General features: G+C 53.8%; 2 protein-coding genes across 5 annotated transcripts in view; both read left to right on the top strand.

Annotated features, from left to right (window-relative positions):
* The window catches only part of palb2 (partner and localizer of BRCA2), a 61,158-nt gene extending 53,895 nt beyond the window's left edge, over nt 1-7,263 (top strand). For all 4 annotated transcript variants that reach the window (XM_069181024.1, XM_069181022.1, XM_069181025.1 and 1 more), the window contains 8 exons: nt 125-2,109; nt 2,957-3,121; nt 3,227-3,312; nt 3,829-3,990; nt 4,384-4,503; nt 4,914-5,001; nt 6,122-6,261; nt 6,688-7,263. In XM_069181024.1, coding sequence (XP_069037125.1) covers nt 125-2,109; nt 2,957-3,121; nt 3,227-3,312; nt 3,829-3,990; nt 4,384-4,503; nt 4,914-5,001; nt 6,122-6,261; nt 6,688-7,000 — 3,059 coding nt within the window. In that variant the 3' untranslated portion in view covers nt 7,001-7,263. The remainder of the gene's footprint in view (nt 1-124; nt 2,110-2,956; nt 3,122-3,226; nt 3,313-3,828; nt 3,991-4,383; nt 4,504-4,913; nt 5,002-6,121; nt 6,262-6,687) is intronic.
* A 740-nt stretch (nt 7,264-8,003) lies between these two features.
* ndufab1b (NADH:ubiquinone oxidoreductase subunit AB1b) lies at nt 8,004-11,494 on the top strand. The gene is made up of 5 exons (XM_006637143.3): nt 8,004-8,213; nt 9,508-9,630; nt 9,752-9,839; nt 10,376-10,490; nt 11,281-11,494. Exons 1-4 carry the CDS (start codon nt 8,046-8,048, stop codon nt 10,465-10,467), a joined length of 471 nt encoding a protein of 156 aa, XP_006637206.2. The 5' UTR covers nt 8,004-8,045; the 3' UTR covers nt 10,468-10,490; nt 11,281-11,494.
* Nucleotides 11,495-11,670: the final 176 nt, after the last annotated feature.

Here is an 11,670-nt window from a genome sequence, read left to right as displayed (position 1 = left end):
TTACTGTATGTCCAAGGTCCATATTAATTCGTTTTCAAAACTGCTTGCAATATGAGAATCCCCAGTAAATTGCTTGCTGACACTGTTAACAGCTAAGACTGGTCTCTGCGTTTCTCCTTTGCAGACGTGGGGTGCTCCCCTCTAGCCAGAGGGCCGTGCAGGGCCCTCCGCCCGCTGTCCCGTCCCTCGCAGGGCAGCCCGCGGCTGCCTGGTCTCGGCGACGGCGTGCTCCGCCTGCGCTCGCTGCTCTCCCAGTTCGACGTCAAGGACTTCCACCTTCCCGACGAGGAGTTTGGGCGCCTCAAGCTGGAGAAGCTGACGATGTCGGCCGCCGCCCGCCCTGCGCCCGTCGCGTCCTGTGCCTCCCCCTACTACACCCGCCGCCTGGCTGCTGAGAGGCGCCGCCTGCCCCTGGACCCACCAGCGGATCTGTGGGGTCCCTGTACCCCCGGGAACTCCGACCCGGTGGAATCCCGGGCGCAGACTCCCGGGGTCCCTGCGGGGGGGCCGGGCGACCTCATGGCACCGAGGGTGGCCCCAGCTGCGGAGTCGGTGGGCAGAGGTCCGACTGGGGCTCCTGCTCTGGCCTCAGCACTGGGCGGGGGGGCGGCTGCGGACGGGGGCAGTGGGGCCTGTGGCCGAGCAGGGGACGGAGCTGTTCACTCAGTCCTGCGGAGCGCGGGTGTTGCACAGGGGCGCTCTCCGTGCTCTGCCGAGGACACGGCCTCCGGCACCGGAGGAATCCCATCATCGCTCCGGGCGGCGGCACCAGGGGAAGGAGACGGAGCAGGCAGCTCAGCAGCCGGGGGAGGGGTTGGGTCAGAATCCCCGGGGAAGCCCGGGGTTCCGACGTCTGTACCGTGTGGCAGGACCCGAGAGGCACCGTCTCCCGCCGTGACACGTGACGTCCTTGCAGAAGCCAGAGCTACGTCGAAATCGGAATGGGCCGGCAGGAATAGTGGCGAAATCGGCACGCAAGAGGAGAGTGCTTTGAGCGAGTCCGAGAAAGTTCCTTCAATTCCTTCGGGCCGTTCTGGTTGTGAAGATTCCTTCGAGCCCGGAGACGAGGCTCGCGGCGTGACGGAGGTCTCTGGGCCGGCTCATTCTCCACACATCCTGAATCTTACCCCGGTCCTCACCTTGCACAGTCAGAGGGGAGATGCCTCCTCCTACAGCCTCCTGGACACAGCCTTCCCCTCGCTTGGGCACACCCCTGCCCTCCCCGTGGCTCCGCGGTCCTCTCCCTCCCCCTGTTCCCAGCCTGCGCTCTCCTCCCCGGGATCGCTGCCTCCGCCGGGCACGTGCCACCCCCTTGGATCGCAGGGCGCGGAGGCGGCTGGGAAAGAGCGGGCTGCCGAGGGGCACTTGCCCACCGATGCCGTGCCGCACTCGCCCTCTCGCTCCGAGACGCCGAGCGCCCGCTGTGCTGACCCTGCCCTGGCTCCCCCTGCTGAGCCTACGGTCACATCACCCCTCCCCTTGGGACCGCCTTGTGCACAACTGGTCCTTCCCTGCCCCGCGGAGATTCCCAGCGCCGACGCCGGGCATCTCCCGCAGGGGGCGGGTGACGGAGGAGACGGGGTTGACGTCGTTCCCAGGCCCCGGCCTGCGTGGATCTCCGGATCTTCTCCGTCCTCGTTCCTCCCGAGCTGTGGGTCCACGCTAGCACTGCCCAGTCGGAACGAGCGCCCTGCCAGCGGGGAGCCGGATGGCTTTCTCCACCCCCCGTGCGATCCCCCTGCAGCCCCCGGCCACCAGCAGCTCTCCCCCCCTCGGAGTCCCGGCACACACCGCCACCCGCGGCCCACCCGCCCCGCGGAGAGCCCCTCGCCGGCCTCTCTGAACGCTCGGCCCCCACAGCCGCCGGCCCCTCGGGGAGAGGAGTCTCCCCAGCTCAGCCTGGAGGGATACTTGAACGACTCCCTGTGGGGCAGTCCCTCGGGGTCCCCGCCGCCGGGCCCGAGTCACAGCTCGGCGGGGACCCCGCCAGAGCCTCGTCTCGGGGGAGATCCGGTCACAGAACGGACGCGGGGCGCGGGGGGCGCCGCAGCCTGCCCCAGGAGCCCCCAGACGTCTCCCGCCGGCCTGCGGCTCCAGCACACTCTGAAGGTACCGACTCCGTGGCTCAGTGTGAGCGAATGAGTCTGCCCGGGAAATATTCGGTCTCTTCCTCACGTCTTACACGTGGCAAGAGAATGTGTTTCTGCATTCAAAAGACAGCATAGGCCAGATCATACCGCCAGCGATCAAGTTTGAGATTTTTCTGAAACTGGCTCACCAGAGAAGTCTAAATTGTTTTGTAACTAAAGGGGAACTGCGGTCCCCAGTTTTTCAAACCGGTTATTAAATCTCGGCGCCAAAATAAATGAGTTGACGGTACAATTTGGCCCAAAATGGTGAACTTTGTGAAAGTACCGCCAGTCGCCACGTTGTCGAGAGTTCGGGAGAATTGGGATGTGAAGCCGCCCTTCCTGCTCCCTAGTCACCGCGCTGACGAGCGGACAAGTACAGGTTGTGCAGCAGACAGTTCACCGCGGAAACTTTCCCACGTGATCTGCGTGCAGAGTTAACAAGTCGTATTTGTCTGCGAAACTGTCTCAAAGTCGAGTGCAATATTTCAGTCAGATTAAGTATACGCAAACCTGCTTGTGTACAGTGTCAAAGGGCCCCAACATGTCACCAGACGTCTTGTTGCCTTGTTCTGAATCGCAGGACATGAGCACACCTGGACATTTGGTTTATTTGCGATGTAAAGTTTACAAGTGGCTGGGTAGGTTTGACCTTCATCGCGGTTCGAAATGCCCCCGTCGTTGCTGATTCTTCCTCACCCCGAGATCTAAAAAGAGCGGCGCGGTCCAGGCCGCCGAGGACGGTGTCGGGCCGAGCCGGCCGCGGGGCTGAGGTGCGGCTCCGGCCGTGTGGAATCCGGAGGGTGAGCCTGTGCTTCTGTGTGCAGGAGCCGGCCGGCCCGCGTCTGGTGGACGTGTGCGGCGTGGGCTGCCGCGCCGCGGACGGCGGCCTGCGGGAGTGCGTGGCGGTGGCGGGGCGGCGAGCCGTGACCCTGTGGGGCCCGGGCGGCCCCCGGAGCTGGGGCCTGCTCCACACCTGGACCTTCGCTGAGGTACCCCCTCCCCGCCTTTCACTTTCTCACTCGGTCCTGCCCCTTCTGCCACGCCTCGACCGTCTCCCCGAAACACTCTGCTCACCCCTGCTCTGTGTGCCGCAGGAGCTGGTGGCCGGACTGCTGCCCCTGCCTGCCGCGCCAGGGCTGCTGCTCGTCACTCTGGGACAGCCGGAGGGCACTGAGGCCAGGTACGGCGAGACGGGTGGAGGAGGCTAAAGGTTTTTTATCTGTCGATTTAGAGGGGATTATTAGGAGGCCGTGATTGGTTAAAGCCCAGAGGGAAATTTGACCGGGACGCCGGGGTTACACCCCTACTCTTTTCGAGAAACGCCCTGGGATTTTTAATGACCACAGAGAGTCAGGACCTCGGTTTTACGTCTCATCCGAAGGACGGCGCCTGTTTATAGTATAGTGTCCCCGTCACTATACTGGGGCATTAGGACCCACACGGACCGCAGGGTGAGCGCCCCCTGCTGGCCCTTCTTATATCTCTACCAGCAGCAACTTTAGTTTTCCCAGGTCGTCTCCCATCCAGGTACTGGCCAGGCTCACAGCTGCTGAGCTTCAGTGGGGCTGCCACTGGTGAGTTGCAGGGTGATATCGCTGCTCGTCAAGTTGTAGTTGTTCCTTTCCGAAATTTCAGTGCAAAATGTACAGGTTTTCCGTTGTCAGACAGCGTGTGACTTGGCTGTGTGTGTCTGCAGGGTGCTGAGCTGTGACAGTGTGGACGGGCCCTTCTCCCAGTTCCTGCTGACCGCTGGGCAGGTCCAAGCTGTGCTGGGACTGTCTGGGCGCAGAGTGGCCTGCTCTGTGGACACTGCATCCAGGCAGACTGTGGATCTGTTCAGTCTTTCAGAGCGAGGCAGGTACGATAACACGGACACTCATCCAGGTTTATTTTGGCATTCTTGACGAAATGTGTTGACTTTGGTTGTTTGCTTCTTATTTAAACTGAAATGTAAGATCTGGCAAATGACACATTTAAGGTCTGTTCATATCAGTGTCAGTATCCATACAGTATGTCCACGTGTATACTTGTATAGATATACATTTTAGTATAGTTTAGATCTTTTTAGTATCAGAATCTTTATTGGACTCAGTATTTGTATTTGTTAGTATTCCTGTTATTGTACTGTAGCACAGTATGTATTGTATATACACATATATTATATGTAGGTACTGTAGTACTGTTCTTGTCGGGTGCTTTGCTGTTGAAGTCAGTGCTGCAGTCGGTGTCAGTATTGGGGTCTGTCTTGCAGGCCGGTCAGGACGCTCTCCCTGGACTCTGCGGGACAGTCTGTCCAGGCGCTGGCTGCGGTAGAGGGGGAGACGGACGCTCTGATTGGCTCCACAGCCGCCGCAGGCAGCATCGCTCTGTGGTGAGAAGCAGGGCCTCAGCAGTGACTGTCGCAGTGGTGCGTGCTGCAGGCTGGGCAGCGAACAGGGCGCGGGCCAGAGGCCGGCCAGTAACAAACTTGTAGGGACCTGAACCACAGGCACCTCCCAGGCAGGGAGAGAGCTGGCTGCCTGTCACATGTTGGTGTCTGTATTTAAACACCTTCAGGCTTGTATTTAAATTGAATGGTAAAAAAAAATTAAATCCTTGTTAAGTAAAGGAGAATTTTCATTATTATCCACCTGCCTCTTTTCTGTGAACTTCTAATAAATGGCTTTTAATGGTATTTTTAAGACTAGAAGCTACTAGCTACCATCGAAGTACGTGGTCCACAATCTGGCCGGGTCTTGATTTTATGTGATTTGTTTTTAACATATTTCTGTTTCCTTTCAGGAACATGAGGACGGGACAGCTGTTGCGGAGGATATCTCTGGGGTTGTACAATCCCGGGACAGTGTGCCTCCGAGGATACTCCCACCATGTAAGGCTCTCTGCGCTGCTGGTCTGCCGTTGGACACTCTGTAAAAGTTAGGAGATTTAGAACGGCCAAACAATTTCTGCACAGAGGGACCGGGGGGGATCCACACTGGGCAAAGCCATTGGACAGGGATCTGACTTTCACTGAGCAGCACAAAAAGACCATGGCATGGTAACAAGGAGGTGTGTTTACACAAAGGGTGGTAGAGGTATGGAACGAGCTTCAAAGCCATGTTGTTTAAACTGATTTTTGGGAGCATGGCTGGACGGGATCGCTTTCTCAATAAGCTACTACCAATCAAATGGTTGCAGTGAGTCACAAGTCTCCTCTTGTTTATATGTCCTTATGTTACTCTGCACCTACTGTATACCTCTGCCCTCGGGGGAGTTTCTCTTTTTTTCCACCCAGAATAGTAGAGAAACGAAGGCAGAAGTATGAAGGATTTTTAGTCATGCTATGAATTGTGAATTCGACAGATCAGTCGATCACCAGTTGGTGATCCTGTCCTCATCAAGCAGGCATGTCTCCTTTTGATTTAGAGACAGCTGTGTGAAATAAGATGAACACCCTGGTATAGCTGGGAAGAGGCCCAGCTGGAATGTTATTTTAATAATAATAATAATAATTGCTTACACTTATATAGCGCTTTTCTGGACACTCCACTCAAAGCGCTTACAGGTAATCCCCACTCCCCACAGACCAGCTCTCAGTGGGGAGGAAAACAGAGTGATGGAGCCAGTTCATAGATGGGGATTTTTAGGAGACCGTGATTGGGAAATGGAAATTTGGCCAGGACGCCGGGGTTACACCCCTACTCTTTTCAAGAAACGCCCTGGGATTTTTAATGGCCACAGAGAGTCAGGACTTCCGTTTTATGTCCCATCCAAAGGATGAGGCCTTTTTTACAGTATAGTGTCCCCATCACTATACTGGGGCATTAGGACCCACATGGACTGCAGGGTGAGCGCCCCCTGCTGGCCCCACTAACACCTCTTCCAGCACCTGTTGAGCTCCAGTGGGCTGCCAGCGGTGAGCTGCAGGGTGACATGGCTGCTGGCTTATTTGGGGTGATTTTCTCTGTGGAGGGCCTGTGAACAGAAGCGTCTGCCCCTCTGTGTCTCAGGGCCTGCTGTTCGTGCTGCTGCGGCACCCCGACCCGGAAGAGCAGGAGCAGGAGCCGTTCTCTCTGGTCGCCGCCAATCCGGTCACGGCCAGAACCAGCCCGGTCCACAGCCTCGCTCGGCCGGCGCAGTGCGGGGGGCGGTAGGTCACTGCAGCGGGCTTCGATCGTACATCACAGAGGCGGGATTACCGGAACGCGATTCTTTTGGTTTGTCTGCTCATTGGGTTTTGAAATTGCTTGCAGTGATTATCCATTTTCCAACCCCTTGGGGTCTGTCGCGGCAAGCAGCTGGCGGGGTACACCCTGTCATGGGGCAGACACACAGACGCGAACACGCACACCACACTCACACCAGGGCCAGTTTTCCCAGAAGCCAATTCACCTCCGGGCCTGCCGTTGCGCTGCGGGTTGGAAACCCACACAAATGCAGTGAGAACATGCAGACTCCACGCAGACAGCACCCCCCCCCCCCGGGGCTGCCAGTAATTCTGTACACGTGAATGTTGTTGGCACTGTGGGCTGCCTGAAGCGGGACTGGGGTTGAGTTTGTCTCTTTCTCCTCGCAGGCTGGTGGGGGGGGACGTGCGTGGGACCGCAGTGGCCGCCGTGTTCCACTTGGGGGCGCTGGTGCTGTGGGAGCTCCAGGACGCCGAGGGCGGCGCCAGCCTGCTCCCAGGGCTGGCAGGGGGTGGCTGGCAGGTGGCTCGCTGGGGGGGGCCCCACTCCCTGCTGGCAGGACACCTCAATGGGGATGTCTCCCTGTACCAATACACCCCTCTGGGCAGCCCTGAGCCTGCTGAACAGCACCCTAATATACAGAGCCCTGACGTCACTGAGCCCTTGGGACAGGAACGCTCTCCAGCGACTTCACAGACTTGACAGGTGTCACGTTCTAGAAACAAAGCCAGGGTTGAGGGGGAGAAAAACAAAAAGGCTGGATTTTAAACACTTTAGCAGAGAAATCTCTGCAGGTTCTGGGCGGGTCTAGTTTGCACTCTTAGCTCATTTTAACATGGAGTTTTGAGACTCGACTACTGTTTGGAAATGATTTCCCAAATGTGATTGTGAAAAAAAAAGACACGTTCCCTGTCAGTTTTAAGAAACAAAAAAAGGTTATTAAAAAGTTTTCTTATTGTTTAAAATGGGTTCCCATTGGTCTTCTTCTACCTGTATGTAAGAAAAAATGTTTGCCCTCAGCTGTGTGCGATATTCATGGTTTGTTCTGCTGTAGAATTGAGGGAGGTCGATTTCTAATAAACTGAAAATAACCAGTCTAAACTCAACATTAAACCCTAAATATTGTTCCTAAATATTGTCATGCCTTCTTTAAAATACAGGCCTTGTACAGAACTAATTGAATAGCATGCATTAACATTGCACAGAGACCTCATGCCATTATTCGTGGCTGAGATGGAGAAATAACTTATAAAAGAGAAATACAGTATATTTTTGGGGTTTCATAAAAGACTGCTATACCATTATAAAATCATTCTGCAGGTGCAGCATACAAAGTCAGCAGAATCCTAAAGGATAATTTGCTCATTCATTTCTTTTAGAAAGAAAGTGGGCAACTTTTCGAAAACTCTCTTAAGAACAATGGGGACAGAGTAAACTTATCAGTTCACCAAAAAAATGTTAGTGGTTTAACTTAAATAGTAATCATAAACTCAAGAGAAAGTTGTAGGTGTGCAAATTAAAAAGAAGCACAAAGTAAAAGACCAAGTACTACAGACAAAGACATAGGGGGGGTTATGAATTAGCCGCAGAGATGTCCGCCATGTTGGCTCTTCAGGATTCAATGTAGATCCAAAATGGAGTCAGTTGTGCGCATGTGCCTTTACGGCGATCTCGTTCCCGTCGCCTTCTCAAGCAGGCGAGTGTCTCCGTCCGCTTTGCATTGTGGGATCGATCTTGGTTGTCAGTTATGGCGTCCCGTGTCCTCGGCCGGTGTGTCCGCTCGCTCTCCCAGTCCTCCGTGAGGCTGTGCTTGGGAAGCACTGCTGTGAGAGCCGCCGCTGCACCGCTCCCCAGCCAGCGACCCTTCTCCCTGCTCTCCTGCAGCCGGAAAACACGGCAGGTCTACCAGACAGAGGTAATGCAGCCCGGGTAACATTGATCGGCCTAGCAGTACTGGATTGTGCAGTGACCTAGACCGTGTCTCTCACCAGTGCATCTGCAGCGCTGCTCTATTCTGTCTGCGTGAGAAGGAAAGGCGAGGGTTCGCCCGGTGTGCTGAGGTGTTCGGTCATTTGCATGCATTATTAGCAACAATAAAGATGCTTTAGGAATTACACGCTAGCCCATGATATTTGTGGCTCGGTGTTTTGTAAGACTTGCAGTGCCGTCTTCACATATAAAGTTGCGTGAGCTGGAAACTGTATCATTAAGTGAAGATGTATTGCGGTTTCCTTCTTTGTGAAATGTATTAACTCCTTCATTCAGTTTGGTTGTGGTTGCCCTTTATCTTTCGCCGCACGCTGTTATAGATATCAGTTTTTAGGCGCCGGCCCCAGACAGTGTAAAATCTGTAAGGTAAAAGTGATATTTGGGTGCGTGCGTACGGCTGGAATATACTTCTCAGGTTCGCTGACCTTCAGAATTGGGGTTGGGACGCCTGGAGCTGTGTGGCGACATGGTTCAGGACGTTCCTTTGAAAGCCCAGCTCTTGCAGAAATGACATCGTTTCTCTAGCTCCAGCCCATCCTCCTCCTCCTCGAGTCAAATGGACTTGTCCACGTTTTCATCATCGTTAGTCCTGAGACACTGTTGTACCGCCCGGGACTGAAATCGCAAAGAAGCCTGAACAACCAAGACATACAGCCCGAGTTTTCCCACAGTAAATATGAATTGGAAGCTCGGGATATTTGACCTTCCCTGCGGTTCGGCTTGTGTCTGCTGTTCGGAGGCGGTCAGAGAACCACCCCCCTCTAGTTCCAGAAGGAGCTGGGGGGACTTCGGTGCCGCCCCCTGAGGCTGATCCAGCGAGATCTACAAGGGTGTTAAATCTCTGATGAAGCTAGTCCTGGTAAAATGTGTCATGGATCAGTTCAATGACCTCGCCTGTTCAATTTGATGCAAAGGAACAGGTGAAGGTTTGTTCCAGGCTGACAAGAGACACAGTGTTTCGGCTGTGGAGCCTTCTTCAGGTGAGAGAGAGCTGAAACACTGAGTCTCTTTTCCTTTCAGCATGGAATAAATATTACCTGCGCACGCTGACGCAGTGCTGGTGCCAAGCTTGTTCAGTTTGAGGACTAGCAGGGAGCCTGATGACTCTTGGGAACCGGAGCTGAGGATGTTCAGCTCTCGCTCTCTCTCTCTCTCTCTGCCCAGACCCAGTCTGTGCTCCGATTCTGACGGCATGCCTCTTCCTCTGCCTCTCTCTCCAGATCTCCAGCTCCGTGGTCCAGCTGTGCCGACGTTATGGGGACCAGCCACCCCTCACGCTGGGAAACATCGAGGACCGTGTCCTGTATGTCCTGAAACTATACGACAAGGTCAATCCAGAGCAAGTAAGTCTCCGCTCTCCTGATCCCCGGTGCTGTTGGGGGGGGGTTTAAATGAGCTCTTGCTCGGATTTGCCTGATGGTCTCGTTTGTTATTTATTTCTTTTTTTATTTCTGATTTTTCTAGCTGACTGTAACTTCCCACTTCATAAAGGACTTGGGGTTGGACAGCCTGGACCAGGTGGAGATCATAATGGCCATGGAGGATGAGTTTGGTGAGTGTAGCTGCTGTGCAGTCCTTCTACCTGTTTATAAATCGCGCAGTGCCTTTGTTACAAAGCCAGAGTAGGCCATGTCTCTGCCAACACGCCTGTTATTAATCTAATAGGGCAACCACTGACTCCGGTATAGAAAATATAAAGTCAGAACAATCGGTGTGAATTGTTACCTGAGGACTGTGAACTTCTATTTGAATTCTGCTGGTGGCTCGTCTTTCCATAACGAGATTTGTAGTTGACACTTGTACCCTGCTGTCTTGTGGGTTTAACTGGCCAGAGGTGAGGTTTCCATGTGTAAAGCAAGTGGGTTTTCTCTACAGTGGTTGAAAAGGTCAGCTCTTGCCCATTTCCCAGCAGCATGTAGTAAAGCATATTGTGTATTGCACGTCTTGGATTGTAGAAGTAGTGCTTGTATATAGATGGGCCCTTTCAGGTGTGTGTTTGCATGGCGGGGAGGAGGGAATGCACTGTGAATCAGGCATGGCTTGTTTTTTCTCGATCCGCCCTCGTTAACGGACGTTCTGTTGTTGCAGGATTTGAGATCCCAGACGTGGATGCGGAGAAGCTGATGACCCCCGAAGATATTGTAATGTACATCTCAGACAAGAAGGACGTGTACGAGTGACAGCGCTTGCCCCCCCAGAGCAGGTCAGTTTCCAGCGCCCTTCCACGGTAACAGCGCTTGTGGCTAGAGCTCACGCAGAGGGGAGCGTCACTGCGAACGGGTGCCTGCGTGATGGGGTGTCTCCAGCCCTGGCTGTGAAGAACCCCAGTTCCACAGGCTCACTAGGTTTGTCTTACATTTCCAGTTTTGAAAGAGCTGAAACTATTTCACTGTGATCCCCAACTCCAGTGCTTTTCTAAATTAGGTTTAGAGATCATTTGAGATTAAAACCTGAATACTCCTCCACCCATAAGGATCAGATGCCTGTAATTGAACGGATTCATTGTTAAATAGTTTATTTGATCACTATTTCGCTGCTGCTCCCAGTATGTAGAAACAGTTTACCGATAGGACAGGGGATTGAGCTTTCTGGGACTTGGGTTAGATCACTGTATTGGCCATATACAATTTCTTGCATTAGGAATTTGTCTTTTCGCATACCCCAGCTTGCTCTCCATGAGACACACAGGCAGGGAGAGAGAAACTTGGGGTCAGAGTGCAGGGTCAGCCATTGTACAGCGCCCCTGGAGCAGCTGGGGTTAAGGGCCTTGTTCAGGGGCCCAACGGAGTAGGATTCCTCTGCCGGCCACTCACAGATCCTTAGCCACAGAGCCCAGGCACTACTTAGACCCCTGTACTAATGCTGCTCTGTATGTTCAGGTTAGGTATTTGTCTTCCTACAGCCAGCATTCAGCCCCATTGTCTCTAGCTGCTGTAAGAGGTATCTGAGCACATGGCAGGACTCTGCAGTGACAGCTGCTCTTCTTTTTGCAGGGAGACCCTGCCCCCGCTGCCCTGTGACCTGAGTGGACCTGTCTCAGGTGGAGATATTTTCCAGTTTAAAAAAAAAAACATTGTTTTTCAGAAGCTGTTTGTGCTGTTCATGGCTTTGCAGTGTCACGTGCCGCGTATGCGGTCCACACTGTATTTAAAAAAAAAACCTACAACTTGTCAAGAGTTTGGAAAATAAAAAAAATGTAATACCAAACCTGTTCTTTTTTGTTCTGTGTTAAAGCAGAGGGGTTGGTCTTTGGCGCCACCTGGTGGCGGTAGGGAGAAATTCACCGACGTGTCTGCTGTTTGTCAGAGTACCTCTCAGTCCTGTTGGGTTCTGGATATTTTTGAAAGAATGGAGCGTGCCTGCCCTCTGAAACGTTTTATTTT

The sequence above is a fragment of the Lepisosteus oculatus genome, chromosome 19 (genome assembly GCF_040954835.1).
Source record: "Lepisosteus oculatus isolate fLepOcu1 chromosome 19, fLepOcu1.hap2, whole genome shotgun sequence".
Lineage (NCBI taxonomy): Eukaryota > Metazoa > Chordata > Actinopteri > Semionotiformes > Lepisosteidae > Lepisosteus > Lepisosteus oculatus.
The sequence above is the reverse complement of the archived record's forward strand: the minus strand, read 5'-3'. Positions and strand labels throughout refer to the sequence as shown.

Excerpts from the sequence above, each read along its gene's own strand:
- ndufab1b (XM_006637143.3), top strand. The coding sequence starts at position 8,046 with ATGGCGTCCCGTGTCCTCGGCCGGTGTGTCCGCTCGCTCTCCCAGTCC. Across the intron at positions 9,631-9,751 it reads ACAAGGTCAATCCAGAGCAA|CTGACTGTAACTTCCCACTT; the intron begins GTAAGTCTCCGC and ends TGATTTTTCTAG. Across the intron at positions 9,840-10,375 it reads GGCCATGGAGGATGAGTTTG|GATTTGAGATCCCAGACGTG; the intron begins GTGAGTGTAGCT and ends CTGTTGTTGCAG.